This window comes from Salvelinus fontinalis, chromosome 16, assembly GCF_029448725.1.
Source record: "Salvelinus fontinalis isolate EN_2023a chromosome 16, ASM2944872v1, whole genome shotgun sequence".
Lineage (NCBI taxonomy): Eukaryota > Metazoa > Chordata > Actinopteri > Salmoniformes > Salmonidae > Salvelinus > Salvelinus fontinalis.
The window spans coordinates 40,084,984-40,110,248 of record NC_074680.1 but is presented as its reverse complement, the minus strand read 5'-3'; the positions used below and the strand labels follow the sequence as shown (position 1 = coordinate 40,110,248).

The window sequence follows — 25,265 nt, the reverse complement described above, 5'->3', positions numbered from 1 at the left end:
CCGTACAGGTCCGTACAGTACAGGTCCTTACAGGCCATTACAGTACAGTACAGGCCATTACAGTACAGGCCCGTACAGATCCGTACAGTACAGTCCAGTACAGGCCATTACAGTACAGGCCCGTACAGGTCCTTACAGTACAGTCCAGTATAGGCCCTTACAGTACCGTACAGGTCCGTACAGTACAGGTCCGTACAGGCCATTACAGTACATTACAGTACAGGCCCGTACAGATCCGTACAGTACAGTCCAGTACAGGCCATTACAGTACAGGCCCGTACAGGTCCGTACAGTACTGTCCAGTATAGGCCCTTACAGTACCGTACAGGTCCGTACAGTACAGGTCCGTACAGGCCATTACAGTCCAGTACAGGCCATTACAGTACAGGCCCGTACAGATCCGTACAGTACAGTCCAGTACAGGCCATTACAGTACCGTACAGGTCCGTACAGTACAGGTCCGTACAGGCCATTACAGTCCAGTACAGGCAATTACAGTACAGGCCCGTACAGGTCCGTACAGTACAATCCAGTACAGGCCATTACAGTACCGTACAGGTCCGTACAGTAAAGGTGCGTACAGGCCATTACAGTACAGGCCCGTACAGCCCTATACAGCCCTGTACAGCACAGTCCAGTAAAGCCCCAAGAAATGTGTCTTTCTTAAAAGCTGCTGACTTTGTACTTACTTCTCTGCTTGAGTACTCTGGAGCAAAAACAACCCAGAAAACACACAACCACCACACAATGTTGTCTCATCGTGGACTATAAGTTGTGGGCATTAATGTACCATTGCTACTTTACATCTTAAGAGCTCTCCACCTCTGACTGTCTTAAGAGCTCTCCACCTCTGACTGTCTTAAGAGCTCTCCACCTCTGACTGTCTTAAGAGCTCTCCACCTCTGACTGTCTTAAGAGCTCTCCACCTCTGACTGTCTTAAGAGCTCTCCACCTCTGACTGTCTTAAGAGCTCTCCACCTCTGACTGTCTTAAGAGCTCTCCACCTCTGACTGTCTTAAGAGCTCTCCACCTCTGACTGTCTTAAGAGCTCTCCACCTCTGACTGTCTTAAGAGCTCTCCACCTCTGACTGTCTTAAGAGCTCTCCACCTCTGACTGTCTTAAGAGCTCTCCACCTCTGACTGTCTTAAGAGCTCTCCACCTCTGACTGTCTTAAGAGCTCTCCACCTCTGACTGTCTTAAGAGCTCTCCACCTCTGACTGTCTTAAGAGCTCTCCACCTCTGACTGTCTTAAGAGCTCTCCACCTCTGACTGTCTTAAGAGCTCTCCACCTCTGACTGTCTTAAGCCTGATTAATATCAACACCTGATGGCCAAACTTTACCTGTTGTTTGTGATTCATCATCAATGGTGTCAGCAAGTCCTGAGGCCTTGTCCCCCTCCCCCTTCAGTTCGTAGCCAACCCTCTTCACTGTGTCTATACTGCTACGACACTCTCCCAGCAGACGCATCTACACAACAGGACATAGGACAGAAAACAGACAGAAAGCATGTCACTGAGACGCTCACATCAAGTAATCACACCGTAGGAACTTCTTAGGTAAAGGCACAATGTTTCCTAAAGACCTTCCATTAAGACAGAATGGTGATAAGGATCTCATATCAGACAGTACTCACATATCCCATGTATGATGCATCCAGCTCTGGCCCGGTGGGGGTTCTGCTGCGGATGACGTTCTCTGTCTGTTGCAGATGTAACCGGCTGGTGTCCAGAACCCTGTCCAACTGAAGGATGTGGGTGTCCAGTGTACCTCCCTCTCCTGAGGATGGGAAGAGTGGATGGACACCCACATGGAATACGGTTCAATAAAGGCTTTGATTTGATGTTCACGGGCCAGCTTCTTAGACCTAGATTAAGCCTACTCCTGTGAGATTTAAAAGCACTTTCAATGTAGATTATTTGGGAGTTTAATCTGTGTGTGAAAGAACGGACCTAAATGTTTTCTTCAAACAGACATAGAAATCCATCCACTGCAAAACGATTAATAATTAGTGTTATCCATCCACGTTGTGAGATCTCATTAATAGTTAGTGTTATCATCCACACTGAGATCTCATTAATAGTTAGTGTTATCATCCACACTGAGATCTCATTAATAGTTAGTGTTATCATCCACACTGAGATCTCATTAATAGTTAGTGTTATCATCCACGTTGTGAGATATCATTAATAGTTAGTGTTATCCATCCACGTTGTGAGATCTCATTAATAGTTAGTGTTATCCATCCACGTTGTGAGATCTCATTAATAGTTAGTGTTATCATCCACACTGAGATCTCATTAATAGTTAGTGTTATCCATCCACGTTGTGAGATATCATTAATAGTTAGTGTTATCATCCACACTGAGATATCATTAATAGTTAGTGTTATCATCCACACTGAGATATCATTAATAGTTAGTGTTATCATCCACGTTGTGAGATCTCATTAATAGTTAGTGTTATCATCCACGTTGTGAGATCTCATTAATAGTTAGTGTTATCATCCACGTTGTGAGATCTCATTAATAGTTAGTGTTATCATCCACGTTGTGAGATCTCATTAATAGTTAGTGTTATCCATCCAGTCGTAAATTAGAAGGCGATGGACGAAGAACATTTTTAGCACAATAAAACAATAGACAGAAAACATCTCCCCAGAAGATGTGCACAACAACATGCACCTTTAAAACACACAGGATGCCAACACAAGAAATCAGCTTGAGGTTAGCTACAGTAGCCTACGTGCCGCACAAATCAAATGCAAAATGTTAGAAAGCGGTGCTGTTAGTTAACGATGCCTGCTGTTATGTTTCAGTGTGCCTGTGAGAAAACCAAACCAAACTTGTAGCATGCAGAAAGCAGGCTGTGAGAGTTAGTTTTCCACAGCAAGGCATGTTGCCTACCATCAGATGACCTCAGACGACCTCTCTGAGATCGAGGCTATCTTATCCCCAGTACCTGCCAGTAAGTTGTGAGGGGTCTGGTATCATTGGTACCTGACAGTAGTGGTGCAGGGATGAGGGGTCTGGTATCATTAGTACCTGACAGTAGTGGTGCAGGGATGAGGGGTCTGGTATCATTAGTACCTGACAGTAGTGGTGCAGGGATGAGGGGTCTGGTATCATTAGTCCCTGACAGTAGTGGTGCAGGGATGAGGGGTCTGGTATCATTAGTACCTGACAGTAGTGGTGCAGGGATGAGGGGTCTGGTATCATTAGTACCTGACAGTAGTGGTGCAGGGATGAGGGGTCTGGTATCATTAGTCCCTGACGGTAGTGGTGCAGGGATGAGGGGTCTGGTATCATTAGTACCTGACAGTAGTGGTGCAGGGATGAGGGGTCTGGTATCATTAGTCCCTGACAGTAGTGGTGCAGGGATGAGGGGTCTGGTATCATTAGTACCTGACAGTAGTGGTGCAGGGATGAGGGGTCTGGTATCATTAGTACCTGATAGTAGTGGTGCAGGGATGAGGGGTCTGGTATCATTAGTACCTGACAGTAGTGGTGCAGGGATGAGGGGTCTGGTATCATTAGTCCCTGACAGTAGTGGTGCAGGGATGAGGGGTCTGGTATCATTAGTCCCTGACAGTAGTGGTGCAGGGATGAGGGGTCTGGTATCATTAGTACCTGACAGTAGTGGTGCAGGGATGAGGGGTCTGGTATCATTAGTCCCTGACAGTAGTGGTGCAGGGATGAGGGGTCTGGTATCATTAGTACCTGACAGTAGTGGTGCAGGGATGAGGGGTCTGGTATCATTAGTACCTGACAGTAGTGGTGCAGTGATGAGGGCTGTAGACTACACTGACCTGACAGTAGTGGTGCAGGGATGAGGGGTGTAGACTACACTGACCTGACAGTAGTGGTGCAGGGATGAGGGGTGTAGACTACACTGACCTGACAGTAGTGGTGCAGGGATGAGGGGTGTAGACTACACTGACCTGACAGTAGTGGTGCAGGGATGAGGGGTGTAGACTACACTGACCTGACAGTAGTGGTGCAGGGATGAGAGGTGTAGACTACACTGACCTGACAGTAGTGGTGCAGTGATGAGGGGTGTAGACTACACTGACCTGACAGTAGTGGTGCAGGGATGAGGGGTGTAGACTACACTGACCTGACAGTAGTGGTGCAGGGATGAGGGGTGTAGACTACACTGACCTGACAGTAGTGGTGCAGGGATGAGGGGTGTAGACTACACTGACCTGACAGTAGTGGTGCAGGGATGAGGGGTGTAGACTACACTGACCTGACAGTAGTGGTGCAGGGATGAGGGGTGTAGACTACACTGACCTGACAGTAGTGGTGCAGTGATGAGGGGTGTAGACTACACTGACCTGACAGAGCGGAAGCTGATCCCTGGTAGTTCCCCTCCTCTCTGTGCTCCTCGTGCTCAGAGGCCAGGCCCAGGGCCCTGCTGGCACTCTCCAGCCTCTTTCTCAGGTCGTAGTCATGGTCCCACTCCAGGTGGATGGAGTCCACGCTGGCTGGGGTGCCCCTGCCCGAGCGCTCAGCCCCAGTACAGAGGGGGGCAGTCAGGGAGGGCAGAGGGGAACTCAGGTCTCCAAGACGTTCACTCCAGGGAATGCTGAACAGGTCCCCAAGTTCATCCAGTTCAATCTCCTGGTCCGAGAATGACACATCGTATTCTTCTCCTGTCAGCTGGAAGAGGAAGGATGGGAGGTTAAGGTACACCTGTGAGAGTCAAAAAAGAGACAGTCAGCATCAAAATGAAAAGAACAAGGGCTCAGTAGAGTCATCCCTGGGCTCACCGGTCGTCGGATCAGCTTCTTATAGTAACGTTCCACGCGTCCAAACACCTCCTGGTAGTATCTCCGCAGCTCCTCCAGCTCCTCCTCTATAACAGCTGCATCCAGAGGCTCACTCTTCTGTAGCAGCACCTCTCCCTGGTGGAAGATGTGCCCGACCTTCCCCGTGGTCAGAGAAATCTCCTGCTGGAACGCCTGGTATGAAAAACAAGCGAGGCAGAGGCCAGACTGAATACAGTGTGTTTTAGGAACATGGTGGTTAGGATACAGTTGAACCATGGTAGGAGTTTGTTTTAGTTTTGCTACCCGGTTCCATAGCAGTCAGAAATAGTGATTATTTCAATGATTACTGATAGAATTAGTAGTATAGTAGAGTTATTGAAGAGCGGGAAATTATGTAAGATATCGAGAGAACAATAATCACTTGTGTAAAGAGGCCATCCTTACCCGGAGCTGTTTGATCTTGGCTCGGATGTCACACTCTGAGAAGTGTTCTATGTTGGTGAGCTGCAGGTCAATCTCAGTGAGCGACACCACGACGCTGTCTCTGGCCGTCTCAAACTCCTCACGCTGATTGATAAAGTGCTGGAGAAATCATAAAGAGATGCTTTTAGCGTACACATCTCTTGCAGCAAAAAAATGTTTTTCTTCGACCTGGAACTTCGTGAAAACACTCCACATGATTCTGCCGACTAGAACCAATGAAATTACTTCCTTGCTGGTATAGTTTCTTTCCGAGAGCAGTACCAACCCTCAGAAGTGTAGAATCCCACTGGGCACAGACATCAATTCAACGTCTATTCTACGTTGGTTCAAAGTAATTTCATTGAAATGACGTGGAAACAACGTTGATTCCGCCAGTGAGTGCCCAGTGGGATTGGACTATATACACCATACTTTCTGTTGTGTTACAGTTGCTCAACGAGGCCTCCTCTGGATATGACTCTGTACCTTGAGCCTGCGGAGGATGGAGGCCACCCTCTTCTGCAGGTTATCCCAGCGCTGGTTCCCGTCGTGGGACATTTCCCGGAGGCGACAGGAGGAGTCTGTGCGGTTCTCCCTGGCCAGACGGCGGTACTGCTTATTGATCGTCTCCAGCTGGGTCAGGCTCTCATGGGCCTGAAACTGAAACGCCTGGAACACACACACAAATATAACCAACACATTTAGAATCTAAAAAAGAGACAAGTTGCTTGATAATTTCATTGACCATTTAATTGATCAATTTATTGCTCAGGGATGAGTTATGAGTTTTCTCCATGTAAAGTGCATTCTGAAAGTGTTCAGACCCCTTGACTTTTTCCACATTTTGTTACGTTACACCCTTATTCTAAAATGTATTAAATTGTTTTCCCCCCTTCATCAATCTACACACAATACCCCGTAAAGACAAAAAAAATAGGTTTTTAGAAATGTTTGCAAATGTACCTAAGTATTCAGACCCTTTACTCAGTACTTTGTTGAAGCACCTTTGGCAGCGATTACAGCCTCTAGTCTTCTTGGGTATGAAGCTACAAGCTTGCCACACCTGTATTTGGGGAGTTTCTCCCATTCTTCTCTGCAGATCATCTCAAGCTCTGTCAGGTTGGATGGGGAGCGTCGCTGCACAGTTATTTTCAGGTCTTTCCAAAGATGTTCGATCGTGTTCAAGTCTGGGCTCTGGCTGGGCCACTCAAGGACATTCAGAGACTTGTCCCAAAGCCATTCCTGCATTGTCTTGGCTCTGTGTTTAGGGTCGTTGTCCTGTTGGAAGGTGAACCTTAGCCCCAGCCTGAGGTTCTGACTGCTCTGGAGCAGGTTTCATCAAGGATCTCTGTACTTTGCACCGTTCATCTTTCCCTCAATCCTGGTTAGTCTCCACTGGGAGACCACTGAAAAACATCCCCACAGCATGATGCTGTCACCACCATGAGTAACCGTAGGGATGGTGCCAGGTTTCCTCCAGACGTGACGCTTGGCATTCAGACCAAAGAGTTTAATCTTCATTTCATCAGACCAGATAATCTTGTTTCCCATGGTCTGAGAGTGCTTTAGGTGCCTTTTGTCAAATGCCAAGCGGGATGGCCTGTGCCTTCTACTGTGGAGGGGTTTCCGTCTGGCCACTACCATAAAGGCCAGATTGGTGGCGTGCTGCAGAGATGGTTGTCCTTCTGGAAGGTTCTTCCATCTCTACAAAGGAACTCTGGAGCTCTGTCAGAGTAACCATCGGGTTCTTGGTCACCTCCCTGACCAAGGCACTTCTCCCCCGAATGTTCAGTTTTGCCGGGCGGCCAGCTCTAGCAAGAGTCCATCTGGTGGTTCCAAACTTCTTTCATTTAAGAATGATGGAGGCCACTGTGTTCTTGAGGAACTTCAATGCTGCAGACATTTTTTGGTACCCTTCCCCAGATCTGTTCCTCGACACAATCCTGTCTCGGAGCCTGTCTACGGACAATTCCTTCGACCTCAGGGCTTGGTTTTTGCTCTGACATGCACTCAACTGTGGGACCATATATAGACAGGTACAGTTGAAGTCGGAAGTTCACATACACCTTAGCCAAATGCAGTTAAACTCAGTTTTTCACAATTCCTGACATTTAAACGTAGTAAAAATTCACTGTCTTAGGTCAGTTAGGATCACCACTTTATTTTAAGAATGTGAAATGTCAGAAAAATAGTAGAGAGAATTATTTCTTTCTTTCATCACATTCCCAGTGGGTCAGAAGTTTACATACACTCAATTAGTATTTGGTAGCATTGCCTTTAAATTGTTTAACTTGGGTCAAATGTTTTGGGTAGCCTTTCACAAGCTTCCCACAATAGGTTGGGTGAATTTTGTCCCATTCCTCCTGACAGAGCTGGTGTAACGGAGTTAGGTTTGTAGTCCTCCTTGCTTGCACATGCTTTTTCAGTTCTGCCCACACATTTTCTATAGGATTGAGGTCAGGGCTTTGTGATGGCCACTCCAATACCTTGACTTTGTTGTCCTTAAGACATCTTTCCACAACTTTGGAAGTATGCTTGGGGTCCATTTATGCATTGTCCATTTGGAAGACCCATTTGCGACCAAGCTTTAACTTCCCGACTGATGTCTTGAGATGTTGCTTCAATATATCCACACAATTTTCCATCCTCATGATGTCATCTTTTGTGAAGTGCACCAAACCATCCTGCAGCAAAGCACCCCCACAACATGATGCTACCACCCCCTTGCTTCATGGTTGGGATGGTATTCTTGGGCTTGCAAGACCCCCTTTTTCCTCCAAACATAACGATAGCCATTATGGTCAAACAGTTGTATTTTTGTTTCATCAGACCAGAGGACATTTGTCCAAAAAGTACGATCTTTGTCCCCATGTGTAGTTCCAAACCGTAGTCTGGCTTTTTAATGGTGGTTTTGGAGCAGTGGCTTCTTCCTTGCTGAGCGGTCTTTCCGGGTTATGTCGATATAGGACTCGTTTTACTGTGGATATAGATACTTTTGTACCTGTTTCCTCCAGCATTATCACAAGGTCCTTTGCTGTTATTCTGGGATTGATTTGCACTTTTCGCACCAAAGTATGTTCATCTCTAGGAGACAGAACGCGTCTCCTTCCTGAGCAGTATGACGGCAGCGTGGTCCCATGATGTTAATACTTGCGTACTATTGTTTGTATAGATGAACATGGTACCTTCAAGCGTTTGGAAATTGCTCCCAAGGATGAACCAGACTGAACCAGACCAAGGATGAACCAGACCAAGGATGAACCATGATCAATGGAAACAGGATGCACCTCAGCTCAATTCAGAGTCTCAAAGGGTCTGAATGCTTATGTAAATAAGGTGTTTCTGTTATTTATTGATTTTTTAAATAAATTTGCAAACATTTCTAAAAACCTGTATTCGCTTTGTCATTATAGGGTATTGTGTGTAGATTGATCAAATAAATGTAATCTATTTTAGAATAAGGCTGTAATGTTAACAAAATGTGGAAAAAGTCAATGGGTCTGAATACTTTCCCGAATGCACTGTATGTACTGTATATGAAAGGAGAATATAGTGGTTATATCCAACTAGGACTAGGTGGTCTGTAGTAGCATGTCTGTACCTCAAACTTCTTGAGTTCTTCCTTGGCCACTGTGTACAGTACTCCTGAAGAGTTGGGTAGAGCAGCGGTCTTCTCTGAGGTCACTAGCCACTCCTCAAAACGCATAAAGTCTTCTAAGAACTTCTGCCATAAACGCCATGTCTCTTCAATCCTTACACATTAAAACGATATGGACAGTTTAAGTTGTGGTGAGAGCCTATATCACAAGTACATGTTTCCAAATTTACCAAACCTAGAATTACATCACTGCACTTGTTGATAGTCTTGAAAGTAAAAATTCGGACTACTTTAGAAACTACAGCGCCTAAATCCTAAATGTAGCGTGTCTCGTACTTGAGCCTCCTCTCCATGGACAGGGTACAGATGCTCCTCCAGCGGCGGTCCAGGTTCCTGGTGGTCTGCTGGATGGAATCACACTCTGTGTCCGTGGCACAGACGTCACAGTCGTGTAACAACACCTCACACAGGTTCAATGCAGACGCCACACTTGTGCTGTGCTTCTCTATGTCACGCTGAAGCTCCTGGGTGGACGGAGAGAAAGATGGAAAGATGTTATCTTATATTATGTTACAGAAAGAGGATGTTGATCTTAATCGTTTTTAAAATCAAGAAGCCTACTTAGACTTTTCAATAAGCATACCTCATTTGTACTGTCTATAAGCCTGTCTGCTGGGAACTAAACAGGGATCAATAAAATATCAACATAAACAACCGTTATTGATTATGTAGCTGTATCAGTGGCGGCCCACTTTTTGGAAGCGAACCACTCGATTTCGCCCCTACGTTATATGGCCATCGAACATGTCACCCTCCCTAGGAGAGGGGGTGACCTTGACAATTTATTGTTAAAACGAGAGGCTGCCTGGATCTTTAACTTAAAAACCCTTGCTCTCTTCGGTCTCAACGTAGACTTTGATCTGAAGCCATTCTTGTGATTATTGTGATTTTGCTATTCATTATAAATGTTTGTAGGCCTATGTAGCTAAATTGTATATATTATCGTATGCTATCCATTCATGTTTTTGTATGTTCTTCTTATATCTGAGAATTAACCAATGATATCAGGCCACACCCGGCCATGATTACAGACACCTGTGTGTGTTCTTTAACACTTTATAAACTAGTGACTCACAGTGTTTGTCATTATACCCCGATGAAGACAGCTTGTCTGTCAAAACGTTGGTTATTAAGTTATTAAATTATTGCATCTGAGCTCCTAGAGTGTGCGGCTCTTCCTTTTTTTTCAAGTATCAATAGCTATACCAGGGGGTGTACGCTACAATGTGTTTCAAAGTACCCACAGCCCACTGATGAGGTAGCCTGGTGGTCCCAGGTCTGTTTGTGCTGTCTTACCAACTGCTACAGATGTAGGATCTAATTTGATCACTCTTATGTTGCTAAGAAAGTTCCTGCACAGCAGGAAATGAGAACTTGTAGTGTGTTCAAGGTTTAAAAAATGCTTCTAAAGTTAATAATTTACACTCTAAAATGTCAGACTTAATTTGCCCTAATGAAAAATGTATCAACCCTTACAAAACATTTCATTAATAACAATCCACATAATAATTCACATTTGCTGTTGCTGCAGAATTATTTTCCTGCTGTAGAAATCTGTCTCAAATTAAGATACTACATCTGTATGACCGTTGCAGTGACAATGACTATAGGAGTTGGTGAGAAAACATAAACAGACCACCAGGCTACTGACACAGTATTTACCTGCTGCAGGTCCAGCTTCCTCTGTATCTCCTGGGAGTCACAGGTGTCGTATAGGATGGGTCTGGACAGCTCAGTCTCTATGTGGGTCAGCCAGGGCCGCAGACTAATCATGTTCTTATCCAGCTGCTGCACTGCCACCAGAGTCTCCTTCAGCTTCTTCAATCTGCCAGTGGGATACATAGTAGTTGTTTTAGAAAAACATACACAACGCAGTAGATTCCTGGTGATAAAGCACCTAAAGACAATTAACAAACCATTAACAACGTCATTAAATCGCTTCTTTCCACTCATTGTTTTTATTTAATTTAACCAAGAAGTCACATTGAGTATAGATTGTGCCAAGTACTGTACACTGAGAAAGCCAGAGTGTTTCTGACAGCCAAGAAAAAGTTTGCATCAAAGCAAACATTAATGCCAATGGCCCTTTGGGACACAAGTGTGTGTACAGTGTATCCATGTACTTCCTTTCCCACACACACACAGCCGTAGTATCCTTACCTGGCTCCGATGAGGTCCAGCAGGTGTTGCCAGCGCTCGCCCACCATGCTGAGTTTGTGTTCTATCTCAGATGCCTTGGTCTCATGGCTGGCCTTGACCAGTCTCTCCCCCAGCTGGTACAGCTGCTGCTTGTTCTCCTGGGCCACCGCTATCTCCTCATAATAGTCCTGAGAGAGGAGGGATAGATACAGTAGATCAGAGTACAGTATAATAGATCAGAGTAGAGTATAACAGAGTACAGTAGAGTACATCAGAGTAGAGTTTAACAGAGTACAGTAGAGTAGATCAGAGTAGAGTAGATCAGAGTAGAGTATAACAGAGTACAGTAGATTATAACAGAGTAGCGTACAGTAGAGTACAGTAGATCAGAGTAGAGTATAATAGATCAGAGTACAGTATAACAGAGTACAGTAGAGTACATCAGAGTAGAGTTTAACAGAGTACAGTATAACAGAGTACAGTAGAGTAGATCAGAGTAGAGTATAACAGAGTACAGTATAACAGAGTACAGTAGAGTAGATCAGAGTAGCGTACAGTAGAGTGCAGTAGATCAGAGTAGAGTATAACAGATCAGAGTAGAGTATAACAGATCAGAGTATAACAGAGTACAGTAGAGTATAACAGAGTAGCGTACAGTAGAGTGCAGTAGATCAGAGTAGAGTATAACAGATCGGAGTAGAGTATAACAGATCAGAGTAGAGTATAACAGATCAGAGTAGAGTATAACAGATCAGAGTATAACAGAGTACAGTAGAGTATAACAGAGTAGCGTACAGTAGAGTACAGTAGATCAGAGTAGAGTATAACAGATCAGAGTAGAGTACAGTAGTACAGTTCAATGGGATATCTGTCTAAAACTAAAACATGAAAAGTTATGCATAATGTAGTTTAAGTTTCTGTTGGTGTTTACCTTGCGTAGCTTCTCGATCATCTCCTCGATTCTGACGTCTCCATTCTGGGAGACCTTGCTCTCCATTTGGGTAAGCCAATCACAGAGCTCCCTGTTCTTCTCCTTAAACACAGCCCACTCATTCAGCTTCTCACCCGCCTGCTGCTGCCGCAGGGATAGCTATGGAGAGAGAGAGACAGCAAGACAGACACATGGAAACTCACACTTTGTAAATACATATACTCATTTATGAGTAATTCACCATGGTAAGGATACTTGTTAGCTGCACAGATAAAATAAATGAACTTTTCCCCATAAAAAATAAACATACACAACTACCGGTACTAGGTAATATGCATAGATTTAGCAGAACCGCAATTAAGAGGTACTGCAGCAGTAGATGTCTAGAGGTGTTGCTTGAAGTAATAGATCTAACACAGTGTTTCCTGTCACTATCTGGTCTCTGGTCAACATACTCATATACAACACTGGATGTCGTTTGAAGGGGGAGGCATCCTGCACTGTTTTGTATTGAGGTTTCTCTCTACCTCAGACTTAGTTGCACGCATGCCCCTTTCTACATTTGCATACGGCCCAGTGCAGAGCCTGGATGCCAGATCTGTTTCTGCTCTCTTGCCAACTCTCTTGCGACTAGGTGAAACATCTGTTGATGCGCCCTTGAGCAAGGCACTTAACCATTGTTGCTCTGGATAAGTGTCTGCTAAATGACTAAAATTCCACAATTTAGTCAGTGCAAGCCTGAAATATTTACCATTGTCCTACTGTATGTAGTGGAGCATTGGGACCACATGTTATTACAACTTAAAATAACTGCTCTTGTCTCTGTTGCCAGACTGATGACACGCCACCTACAGATGCTGTATCTTAATTTGATCGTCCTGTTGCTAAAGGAATTTTCCTGCACATCAAGAAATGCAAACTTGTAGTGTATTCGAGGTATAAAAAGGCTTCTCAAGTTTGTAATCTCCACTTGAAAATGTCAGACTTGATTGTATCAACCCCTATAAAAAAATGATTATGTTAATTATAATCCACATAACAATATACATTTCCTTTTGCTGCAGGATTATTGTCCTGTTGTGTAGAACCTTCTCAAATTAAGATACAGGATCTGTATTGTGTCAGAAACTGCTTCTCCTCACATTAACATATATTTATTTGTATGTGTGTTGATTTGATATAGAGAAACAGACGTGAAAGGTAGGAGAGAGAGTGCTGAAAGAGCAGTGGGCTGGATTCAAACCGTGCTGCCATGCTGGCACCAGTACACTGTACAGCAACATATTCAACAGCCATACAGTACCTGGTGACAGATTTCCTCCCACTGGCGGTGCAGAAGCTCCATGCGTTCCTGTAGGACAGACAGGTCCTCAGCACTGATGTAGCTAGACAGGGACTCCCTCAGCACCGTCAGGTGGGCTAGGTCTTCTGTCCAGCCGTCAAACGTCTTCTCCAAGTCCTGGTCATGGGAGAAGAGAATGTCGCTACCTTCGTTGACCTAAAGCAGGTTTATTCTTAGCCATAATGACCTTAGCAGATGCAGAATATCTTGGTTTGGAGGCATATTTAACTGATGTAATTACACACAAACTCAATTGGCACCTCAATGGGTTTGTTCTTATTACATCACGACATTCCTTCAACATTCCTCCAACATTCCCCACGGATGCCAGGAGCTGTTTACTGCTCTCTGCAGTACTGAACATGTGATAGACATAATAGGTACACTACTGTTCAAAAGTTTGGGGTCACTTAGAATTGTCCTTGTTTTTCAAAGAAAAGCAATTTTTTTGTCCATTAAAATAACATCAAATTGATCAGAAATACAGTGTAGACATGTATTTCTGATGTTGTAAATAATGTTGTAAATGACAATTGTAGCTGGAAATGGCAGATTTGTTTATGGAATATCTATATAGGCGTACAGAGGCCCATGGTTGTTGTTCTGATCATCAACCATCACTCCTGTGTTCCAACGGCACGTTGTGTTAGCTAATCCAAGTTTATCATTTTAAAAGGCTAATTGATCATTAGAAAACCCTTTTGCAATTATGTTAGCACAGCTGAAAACTGTTCTTCTGATTAAAGAAGCATTAAAACTGGCCTTCTTTAGACTAGTTGAGTATGTGGAGCATCAGCATTTGTGTGTTCGATTACAGGCTCAAAATGGCCAGAAACAAAGAATTTTCTTCTGAAACTCGTCAGTCTATTCTTGTTCTGAAAAATGAAGGCTATTCCATGCGAGAAATTGCCAAGAAACCGAACATCTCGTACAATGCTATGTACAACTCCCTACACAGAACAGCGCAAACTGTCTCTAACCAGAATAGAAGGAGGAGTGGGAGGCCCCGATGCACAACTGAGCAAGAGGACAAGTACATTAGAGTGTCTAGTTTGAGAAACAGACGCCTCACAAGTCCTCAACTGGCAGCTTCATTAAAGAATACCTGTAAAACACCAGTCTCAACGTCAACAGTGAAGCGGCGACTCCGGGATGCTGGCTTTTTAGGCAGAGCTCCTCTGTCCAGTGTCTGTGTTCTTTGCCAATCTTAATCTTTCCCTTTTATTGGCCAGTCTGAGATATGGCTTTTTCTTTGCAACTCTGCCTAGAAGGCCAGCATCCCGGAGTCGCCTCTTCACTGTTGACGTTGAGACTGGTGTTTTGCGAGTTCTATTTAATGAAGCTGCCAGTTGAGGACGTTTCTAAGTGACCCCACTTTTGAACGGTAGTGTAGGTCATTGGAGTGACAGGCCGCCGTGATCAGCAGATTAAGTGTACATTCTTTTGTCTATATTCTGTCTGTGTATTCTGCTTATTGTAAGGCAATGTCAGCACCACTTCACCAGTTCCAATTCACAGTACATGTAAATGTACTTGGCGGATAAAGGTGATTCTGAGTGAAGGAAAAACATGGTACAATTCTCTTGTATTTTGTCAATTGTTTGCATGCATGGCCCCCTTGCGAAAGAGACCTTGGTCTCATGGATAGAGCTTGGGCTCCCTGTTAAAAAAAATGGCAAAATAAACAGAAATAAAATGTATTATGTTAGATGGTATATGAGTCACTTCAGTATGTGTCTCCATGAGCTGTATTGAGCAGGTTGCAGATCTAAAGTTACCTTGCATCGCATCTGTTCAGCTTGCAAGTCCTCGTGGTGATCAGGGAGAGGCTGAGATAACTGCTGTTTGAACTCCCTCAGCTTGTCCAGAGAACCCTCGATGCCTCTCTCACATGTCTCCCAGTCCTGTAGATGACATACAGGCACAATGTGTCACTACGTTATTGTGCTCACAATTAGGTATCAATCATCAATAAATCAATCAAAGGTAGAGATAAAGGTGTGTTTAAAGGTAGAGCTAAAGGTGTGTTTAAAGGAACAGCTAAAGGTGTGTTTAAAGGAACAGTTAAAGGTGTGTTTAAAGGTACAGCTGAAGGTGTGTTTAAAGGAGCAGCTAAAGGTGTGTTTAAAGGTACAGCTGAAGGTGTGTTTAAAGGAGCAGTTAAAGGTGTGTTTAAAGGAACAGCTAAAGGTGTGTTTAAAGGAACAGCTTGGTGCAGTGTACCTTCATCAGCTTGTCCAGCTCACGCCTCTGTTCCTCCAGGCAGATGGTGGCATGTCTCCAGCGTTCCTGGATGTCTGTGAGCTCTCCCTGCAGAGACACCTCTGCCCTGCTGTCTGCAGATAGGAGCAGCTGCTTCCCAGCTTCTACTGTCAGGATGTAAGAGCCCTGCTGTCGCTGTAGGACCTTCTCCTTTATCTGAGATAACAGGGGATAGCGGAAAGTCAGCACATAGCATTAACACTGACCCTAACCATCCACCGTCAGGATGTTAGAGCCTTGCTGTCGATGTAGGACCTTCTCCTTTATCTGAGATAACAGGGGATAGCGGAAAGTCAGCACATAGCATTAACACTGACCCTAACCATCCACCGTCAGGATGTTAGAGCCTTGCTGTCGCTGTAGGACCTTCTCCTTCAGAGGCTAGACAGTTAGAACGTAACCCTGACCCCAACTCAGTGATATTTAAATGTTTTCAGCGGTATCTAATGACACAACCTTAAAACACATTTCAATTTTACATGAACAAATAACCTTCAATTCATTACATTTACTGACTTTGAATATCACTGCCCTAACCCTCCACTGTTAAGATGTAGCTGCCCTGCTGCCCCTACAGAACCTTATCCTTCAACTGGGATAACAGAGGCATAGGAATATATCAGGATAGTTAGAGCATAACCCTGACCCTAACTCTAACCCTTATCAATGGCTCTAACGTGATAGCAAACAATAAAGGTGATAGGTGTCAGCCTTGCCTTGTTCCCCGATACAGCTGAAATGGTGAGGATAAGTACAATACTGTTATCCATTAAATATCTCTCCATCTCCAAAGTCATAATTGTGCAGGGTGAAAAAAGGTAGTCCCATTCAACACAGTCGTCAGAGAGAGTGAGTTTTCGTATAAATAGTCACAAGTGTTATATCACCGAGAAGAAGGTAGCTAGCTAGGGTCAAGAGGTCATCAGAGTTAGTTGAGCCTAAAATACCTGAACTGCGTCCAGCATGGATCTGGCCTGCTGCAGGGGTACGGGCGCCCCAGCCAGTAGGGCCTCGGCGGGGTGTGAGACCTCCACTAGCCATTTCCGCAGCTTCTCTGACATATCCCTGTAACGTTGCCACTGGCGGATCAGGCTGTCGATGATACCCTGCCTTTGCTGGGCGCAACGCAGCACGCCCTGCCACTGGTTACTCAACAGCGACAACTTCAGGTTGAATTCATCCCTGCAGGAAAGAGAGGACATTTAAAGTAAGATAAGGACTGGATTAGATGGATATACTGTACACCAGGGTTTCCCAAACTAGGTCCTGGGGCCCCTCTGGGTACAGGTTTTGTTCTTTGCCCTAACACTACACAGCTGATTCAAATAATCCACTCATCATCAAGGTTTGATTATGAACCATGGAACCTGTTGTAGAGGACTCATACAAAGCAGACAAGAATGATCAAGTTTATACCAAGGCACTCATCTACAGCTTTGTGAATGATAAGAGCCAAGTACACGTTAAGTTAAGCCAAGTTTTTTTTAAAGTGCATCATATGAGTGTCATGATATGTGTATCAACACACTTTACAAAATGAGGCAGTGTACTGTACCTGTCATCCAGCTGTCCCTGCGCCAGCATCCTCTGGCCATCACTGATTATAGAGTGGAGGATCTGCTGACGACTGAACATCTCAGCCTGGAACAGCTGTGGAGAAAACACATTCAGATTTCAGATCAGAGTAAGAGCATCTTGGGAAGTGACATAACAGTAATTATTGCATTATAGTGGTCATGATGACTCTATGGAATCCAGACGTCCCAAATCCCAGCACGCAAAGCTGGTTGAAATTATGTAATTATCCCTTTAACTGCAGTGGGCTAACTCAGGGTCACATAGTCTTAAACAAATCTACCTTGAAACAAAAGTATACACCTCAAACACATGGTTATGGGCTTTAAAAAAAAGAAGACACCAGTACCATGTCAGATATAGATTTGAAATGTATTACATTTTGAGTTTGCATTCCAAAACTGTACTTTATATGCAGCACAGAAGACTGAAATATAACTAAACCGTTTGACATAGAAACACAGGATTATTAGTGTTGACATTTTTTTAAATTCATTATAAAATTATGAAAAATATGAATAGCATTCCACCCATGGGGCCACAAGAGGGAGTTTTGGTAATTTGACTGCAGGAAAGGGCTACAACCAGATCCCAAGCAGAACTGCTTCAGAACTAGTTGTAATCTGGGATGACGTCATAATTCCCCACCGGGTTCACTACTGGGTTGTGTTTCCAGCAGGACATCCTCCACCTACTTTGTGCGCTCTCTGCTGCTCCATCAGACTCTGGTAGTTCCCAGAGATCTCCACGGCCAGCTTCTCCTCTGTTTGTACCAGGAACTCCATCCACGTCTCACACTTCTCCATGAACGTCTGCTGCTGCAGCAGGAATGACTGCAATTTGCTGAGGAGAGACCAACAACCGAAAATATCAGACACAAAAACCATCAGTCATTGAAATAACTCGGGGCCTGATTCAGAGTTGAAATAAGGGGTGCAATTCGGACTTTCACTTAAATCATTAATTGACGTCGATGGGAGATAAAATTCTAGATAAGCACACAATGTAACAGTATAACTTTATGGCGTCCCCTCGCCCCGACCCGGGCGCGAACCAGGGACCCTCTGCACACATCAACAACGGTCGCCCACGAAGCATCGTTACCCATCGCTCCACAAAGGCCGCGGCCCTTGCAGAGCAAGGGGAAACACTACTTCTAGGTTTCAGAGCAAGTGACGTAACTATTAGCGCGTACCCTCTAACTAGCTAGCCATTTCACATCCGTTACACACACAGTCAAAATACCTTCCCTATGTCATCAAATTATTTACTGAGCCAACCTTAATCTCGTTGAAAAACGTTTTTGAAGTTATTTCATGTGATCAAAGTTTTTCATGAACTTACCTGAACCTCTCAGTGGTTTGGGTGTTGGCTGCAGACCAGCTACGGTTAAGGTTCTGCATGCGTTTGATCTCAATGTCGTTGAGAGGAAGTCTGTAGCCCAGCTCGTTTAGACGCTCCAGGTCATGAGCCATGCTACTGAATCTCAAGATCTGTCTCTGTAGAGGGAACAGCACAGAACAGCAGTCTCTCAGTAACATCAACACTTCCTTAAGACACTGCCTCTTTCTCAATTGTCTAAAAATCCATCCTCTCCTTGTTTCCTCTCCTTCATTGCTCTGATATGAAAGAACGGACCATGGAAAGGCTAGCCTAATGAGTTTCCACCATATTGTTTTCACCTGTTTAATCTTTTCCAATCAGTGAAAATTAGAAAAGGAAACAAGGAAATTAATTGAGAAGTCAGTCATATAAAGTATTGTGGCTAGATACTGTAGATCACAGTGACTTACCTTGAGTTCCTCCATTCGGTCCTGGATGATGGACAGGTCAGAAGAACTGTTGGGATCCTGGACCTTTAGAGCCTCTTCTCCCTCCACCATCCAGCGACCTAAGGAACCCAGCTGCTCACTGAAGGTCTCATAGTCCTGGACTCCCGTCTACAGGACAACAAGAGATGTTTTTATTCAATTATCCTTCATCATATCCCATTAAGATATACATACATTGTTCAAGGGATCCCTGGTCAAAAGGCATGAACCAATGGCCAATGAAGCAACTGAAAAGTACATTCTTTAGAAGATCTCAGTAGCATGAGGTTACACTAATGTCTCCAGGTCTTTGGGATCATAGAGTAAGCAACTGGTAAAATATATCAGGTGAATCTAGTCCTATCTTCCTCCTGTACCTGTAGTGTAGTGAGCTGCCTGCTGAGGGCCTGCTCCACAGTGGCCAGGCGCTGGGTCAGAGAGAGGTGGTCTGACTGGACGGCGGACGCTGCGGATGTGTCCACCTGCTGCTTCAGCTGATCTCCTAGCTCCTGAATAACCTGTAGAGATGCCTTCACTGGAGCCTGGGCACGAAGCAACTCCTGGAGAAACACCACCATACACCAACACAGAACACATCTATTATCACAAAGTAATATGACCAAATGTCATTTCGTTTTCTGACAAGGATCATTGTTGACCGAAAGCTTAGCGCATTAAACCCTGAAACGTACATCTGATTCAAGTGTTCCAACACTTATTTTCATAGCAGGCCATATAAGCAAAAAGGCCTTAATAGGAGATGACAGTATATAGCTCCGTGCTGAGTCCTATGCATGTGTAAAACGGTCAATCAAACACCATTCCTACTCACGCTGCAGTCTTGGATCCAGGTGGAGACCTCCTCGTCTGTGATGTCCTTGGTGCAGGCGGTCTCCAGGAGTCGGTCAGCCTGCTCCTCTTGTAGCTGGACACTGGAGCTGCTCTTTCCATACAGCTCCTTGTAGTGCTGCCACAGCTGTAGCAGGGCTTTGCTGCTCTTCAGACGCTCTGAGATCTCTTCCAGTAGACTGCTCCACCTGGACACAACATACATTGATGATCCACATCTTGGATCAATGGATCATGGATCAATAAAATCTTATTGTTGTTGGATCAACTGATCATGGATGAGGCTGCTCCACCTGAGCACAACACAGGTGGTTTGGAACGATGATCACATGAACTTGCTTGAGACCTGAAGACTTAAAAGTCACGATTCACACCCACTCATGAACTGTTGGAAGATATGCCCCCATTGTGGTCTTAAAGTGATTCAAATAAACAAACAAACCTAGCGTTGACGTCCTTCAGGGTATTGTTGAGGGAGTCGGACACAGACGGGTGGCACTCATTCAGCAGCTGGTGTGTCACAGAGCCAAACTTCCTCAGACTGCCCTCCTGCTTCTCCAGTTCCTCCTGTAGGCTCTACACAACACAAGTCACAAACACCATTAGCCCAAATTTCTCCCGAAGTGTGCACTCCTCCACTCCCCCTCAAAGATGTAGAAGTGTTGGGCTACAGGGTAGACACAAATACATTTGTAAAAACCTGTGATGACTGTTCATACTGGTATTACCTGGAGACTCTCCACCTGTAGCTGTACAGCCTCCAGGGAGCCGGTGAGGAGGCGGAAACGGGACACAGAGTACCTCCCCTCCATCAGGTAGCCGTTCATCTCCTCTGAGGACAGCTTGTACAGACTCCACTGGTCCACCACTGACACGAGGCTGATCTTCAGCTGGCCGATCTGGCGTGGAGCAGAGACGGAGTAGAACAATAGGGTTTACACTTAAAAAGTAGTCCACGGAGCTTAATACATTTTGCAGTTGTGTTCAGTGTTCTTCTGCAACAGGGGATCATCATAGTAAGTGAAGGATAGTTATAATGGAGCAGTAGCTGAGTGTGTGGTTATAGGTGAGTATGGGGTACTTAGTGGGCTACATCTGTGATTATCATACCTCTCATACAACTCACAGACCAATAATACATTATTTACACTCCATAAAATAGCTCCGCCTACCAGGTGGTCCAGGTTAGCCCAGGTGTGATTGACAGCTTGGAGCGTCTCCATGACAACAGCGCAGGCCTCGTCGGTTTTGTTCTGGATGAGGGCACAGGCCTGCTCCTCCACCCCCTCCACCTCACTCTCCTTCTCCTTCACCTTCTCCTCCATCTCCTGCAGAAGCAGTGGAAAGAGAGAGCAGAACAACTACTTATTTAGTAGTTAAACTACTATCAGGGAGCAGAGAGCAGTTACAATCAACATGACAAAGATCAAGATTCTTAATTGAAAAAAATGCACAACCAAATTGAAACCCAAAGACATAATGTACTGTAAATGTGCAAAAACAAGATAAGATTTATCTAATAAATCAATACAAAGTGCAGCGAATGTTCCTACCTGGCAGTCATTGAGAGCGTTCTGTACGGAGGTTAGGTCCTCTATCCTGGGTTTCCTCTTCAGCCTCTCCTCCTGAGCGAGCAGCCAGGTCTTCAGGCCCTGTATGTTGTTCTCATAGTTCAACCAGGCCTCCAGCAGAGTCTCCAGGAACTGGACCTGACCACGCAACACAGCACAGAGTCACATAACCACTGAGACAATGAAATAATTCCTGAAACACATAACAGACTTTGGTTGATCATAAGGCTTTGTCTCTCTCTAGCTGCTCAGAGCGCGCAAGAGATTTAGTTCTGGGTACGAAGCTTACATCATCAATTATATAATACAATGAAAGTAGATTAATTCTACATTGACATAATTCAACGAGCCACACAGTAAATGAGATGTCATACATAAAAATATGCTTCAATGATGAGATTTTTTTTTATATGATTGTTGTATAATAGCCAGGGGTTTAAGTTTAACCATGCTCTGGAATACCCATAATGCATCAGGTTACATGTATGTTTATTCTCTTATGTGTGATCTTGTTGCACAACTAATTTCCCTCTCTAACAAATAACGTTGAAAGTAGACATATTAAGATGAGGTTGAATGTGGTTTGTTTTCTCTCTCACCCTCTCCGTGACGAGTCCCTGTAGTAGCTGCCAACGTCGGTTCATGACTCCCAGCTTCTCGGCAAAGTCTGTCTGGTCGCTGCGCCTGCTCTCCACATCCTGATCACTGATCTGGAGAACAGACTGGTTCACAAAGTCCACCGTCAGCTGCTTACAGCGCACATCAACTCTGAAGCCCTGGGGAAGGAGAGCGAGAGAGAGAGACCGGGGAGAAGAAGAAGGATAATGTAAAGGAGAAGAAGAAGAAGATGACTTTATTGTCCAACAGACATTTGTATTCTGCTTTATCTATTAGAGTGAGTATAAAGAGTGAAATGAATGGCGGAGTCATTCATTATCCACTATTCTCATGATCATGTAAAATAGCTAGTCTATTTAACCAGAAAACACTTGAAATATATATGGAATATTGTAGTCTCAGCCCAGCTAGCACATAACGTTCTGAGAACTATATGCTTCTTAGAGCTTGGTGAGAGCGTGGTTGTCCTATGGTTAATTTGCATACAACCTTCCCACAATGTTCTGGGAATGATGTATGATAGTTGCTTAGCTTTGGAACATTCTCAACACATTTAAGGAACTTGACAAAAAAAAAAAATTCTTAGCAATTCATGGTTACGTTTAATACATTTTTTGGTAATGTTCTAGGAACGTTCATAAAAACCTTAAGAAAACTTTAGTAACGTTCAAAGAACGTTCTATGAATGTTATTTAAAAACATACATTTCGTCTTCAGCATCAACAAAACTCTCTCTATCCTCTATCCTGTTAAGTGTGTTCAGGTGTGTTGGCCGTGCACACTAATTGGAGACACCTGATCTTAATGAGTGTTGTTTCCTTTGAAATGGGGTCTGTTCGAATAGACTAAAATGAACAGCTTTGTATGAGTAAAAAAAACATGGCATGCTATCTCCATCCTGGTGGTGCAGTGGACTAATTCCATGGATAGAGAACAGAAGATCATGGGGTTGAATCTCACTGACACCGTGGCACAATTTAAAAAAATAAATGTGTTTGCATGATTAATGCAGAAGCAAATTAATTTCCATGTGTGCTTGGCGTTCAAAACGGTTAACCCAAACTAAGGTAGCAGTGTTATTAAAAGTCTTATTGAAACATTCAGTGAAAGTTTTAAGGAAGTTATTCAAAAACCTCCAAGTAACCTTAACATGTTGTTAAAAAACATTCACAACAATTAGAGAATGTTCTCTAAATGCTACTTAATTAACCTTCAAATAACATATCATTTTCCATTCTCAGAACATTAATAAACCCCCCTAGGAAAACTTCCAGGGAACCATAGTAAAAACGTTCTCAAAACCTCATTGCAACCTACTAATGTACACTCCCAGAACAGGCAAAATGATCACATCCATTGTCAGAACGTTTAAAAAACGTTCTGTTTTACTGTTAAGGAAACTTATGGCTTTGTTCTCAGAACCAATGAGAAACCAAAACGGTATGTTTCCACAACTTCCAAGGAACCAAATGTGCTATCTGTGAGTTTTCTGTTCCTTACCTTGTATTTCTGTAGATAGTCCTGGATGACAGTCGACCCCACTGCTCCCTTCAGGTTCTCCTCGTCCTCTCCAATCACATTCTCCATCAGAGACATCCAGTTGACCAGCTCAGAGATGGCATGCCTAGAGGCCAACTTCTCCATTTGTAACTGAGGAAAAGAAACGGGCTAATAAACACAACTGCTCGTCAAACATCTCATTCCAAAATCATGGGCATTAACATGGAGTTGGTCCCCCGTTGCTGCTTTAACAGACTCCACTCTTCTGGGAAGGCTTTCCACTAGATGTTGGAACATTGCTGCGGGGACTTGCTTCCATTCAGCCACAAAAGCATTAGTGAGGTCGGCACTGATGTTGGGCGATTAGGCTTGTCTCGCAGTCGGTGTTCCAATCCATCTCAAAGGTGTTCAATGGGGTTGAGGTCAGGCCAGTCAAGTTCTTCCACACCAATCTCGACAAACCATTTCTGTATGGACTGTTTTTCTGCACGGGGGCATTGTCATGCTGAAACAGGAAAGGGCCTTCCCCAAACTGTTGCCACAAAGTTTAAAATTGTTTAACATGTAATTGTATGCTGTAGCATTAAGATATCCCTTCACTGGAACTAAGGTGCCAAGCCCGAACCATGAAAAACAGCCCCAGACCACTATTCCTCCTCCACCAAACTTTACAGTTGGCACTATACATTGGGACAGGTAGCATTCTCCCGGCATCCGCCAAACCCAGATTCGTCCATCGGACTGCCAGATGGTGAAACGTGATTCATCACTCCAGAGAACGCGTTTCCACTGCTCCAGAGTCCAATGGCGGCGAGCTTTACAATACTCCAGCCGACGCTTGGCATTGTGAATGGCGATTTTAGGCTCGGCCATGGAAACCCACTTCTTTCAGCTCCCGATGAATAGTTATTGTGCTGGCGTTGGTTCCAGAGGCAGTTTGGAACTTGGTAGTGAGTGTCGCAACCGAGGACAGATGATTTTTACACGCTTCAGCCCTGGACGGTTCTGTGAGCTTGTGTGGCCTACCACTTCGCGGCTGAGCCGTTTTTGCTCCTAGACGTTTCCACATTACAATAACAGCACTTACAGTTGACTGGGGCAGCTCTAGCAGGGCAGAAATTTGACGAACTGACTAGTTCGAAAAGTGGAATCCTATGACCGTGCCAAGTTGAAAGTCACTGAGCTCTTCAGGAAGTCCATTCTACTGCCAATGTTTGTCTATGAAGATTGCATGGCTGTGTGCTCGATTTTATACCCCTGTCAGCAATAGGTGTGGATGCGTGTGAGCAGCTTAGTCAACTGCGTGTGTGTGTGTGTGTGTGTGTGTGTGTGTGTGTGTTTGTGTGTGCAGATAAGCCTGTGTTAGTACCTGGTGTAGCTTATCCTGCACCCCTGGGATGAGTGTGAATAGTTGGGTCCACTCTGAGTCTATGCGGGCCAGGTCAGAGCGCAGGGCTGCAGTTCCAGCACTCTTCAGCCTCAGTAGCTGGTTACCCTCAGTCAGCACAGAATTCTTCAGAGATGAACGCGACTCCACCTCTTTACAGAAGTCCTGAGAACAGAGAATAGTATAACGGTCAGTTTCACATGGAATATCAGGCTGTGTATACAGCTGGTTCCGGATGATGGTTCTCAAACCCCTTAAACTTAACCCCTACTCTAACCCCTCTAACCCTAACCCTACTCTTCACCTCTAACTATAACCATTTGATCCAGATCTGCCAGTTGAATATCCACTTCCTCTAAGGTATCACCCACTCTTTTGAGATGTTGACTC

General features: G+C 44.4%; 1 protein-coding gene across 16 annotated transcripts in view; it reads right to left on the bottom strand.

Moving 5' to 3' along the window:
• The window catches only part of LOC129813153 (nesprin-1-like), a 156,460-nt gene that overhangs the window by 8,609 nt on the left and 122,586 nt on the right, over positions 1-25,265 (bottom strand). For 15 of the 16 annotated variants that reach the window (XM_055865385.1, XM_055865391.1, XM_055865394.1 and 12 more), the window contains 28 exons: positions 24,858-25,040; positions 23,489-23,638; positions 21,970-22,146; positions 21,353-21,508; positions 20,972-21,127; positions 20,528-20,698; positions 20,242-20,375; positions 19,783-19,987; positions 19,328-19,510; positions 18,933-19,079; positions 18,484-18,638; positions 17,835-17,982; positions 17,120-17,214; positions 16,512-16,746; positions 15,526-15,720; positions 15,081-15,206; positions 13,264-13,419; positions 11,961-12,119; positions 11,051-11,217; positions 10,553-10,715; positions 9,167-9,354; positions 8,834-8,984; positions 5,719-5,901; positions 5,215-5,352; positions 4,771-4,962; positions 4,336-4,660; positions 1,636-1,778; positions 1,343-1,469 (listed from right to left, as the gene is read on the bottom strand). In XM_055865385.1, coding sequence (XP_055721360.1) covers positions 1,343-1,469; positions 1,636-1,778; positions 4,336-4,660; positions 4,771-4,962; positions 5,215-5,352; positions 5,719-5,901; positions 8,834-8,984; positions 9,167-9,354; positions 10,553-10,715; positions 11,051-11,217; positions 11,961-12,119; positions 13,264-13,419; positions 15,081-15,206; positions 15,526-15,720; positions 16,512-16,746; positions 17,120-17,214; positions 17,835-17,982; positions 18,484-18,638; positions 18,933-19,079; positions 19,328-19,510; positions 19,783-19,987; positions 20,242-20,375; positions 20,528-20,698; positions 20,972-21,127; positions 21,353-21,508; positions 21,970-22,146; positions 23,489-23,638; positions 24,858-25,040 — 4,708 coding nt within the window. Of the gene's footprint in view, positions 1-1,342; positions 1,470-1,635; positions 1,779-4,335; positions 4,661-4,770; positions 4,963-5,214; positions 5,353-5,718; positions 5,902-8,833; positions 8,985-9,166; positions 9,355-10,552; positions 10,716-11,050; positions 11,218-11,960; positions 12,120-13,263; positions 13,420-15,080; positions 15,207-15,525; positions 15,721-15,741; positions 15,832-16,511; positions 16,747-17,119; positions 17,215-17,834; positions 17,983-18,483; positions 18,639-18,932; positions 19,080-19,327; positions 19,511-19,782; positions 19,988-20,241; positions 20,376-20,527; positions 20,699-20,971; positions 21,128-21,352; positions 21,509-21,969; positions 22,147-23,488; positions 23,639-24,857; positions 25,041-25,265 lie in introns of those variants that run through there. The other variant, XM_055865396.1, reaches the window with a different exon arrangement.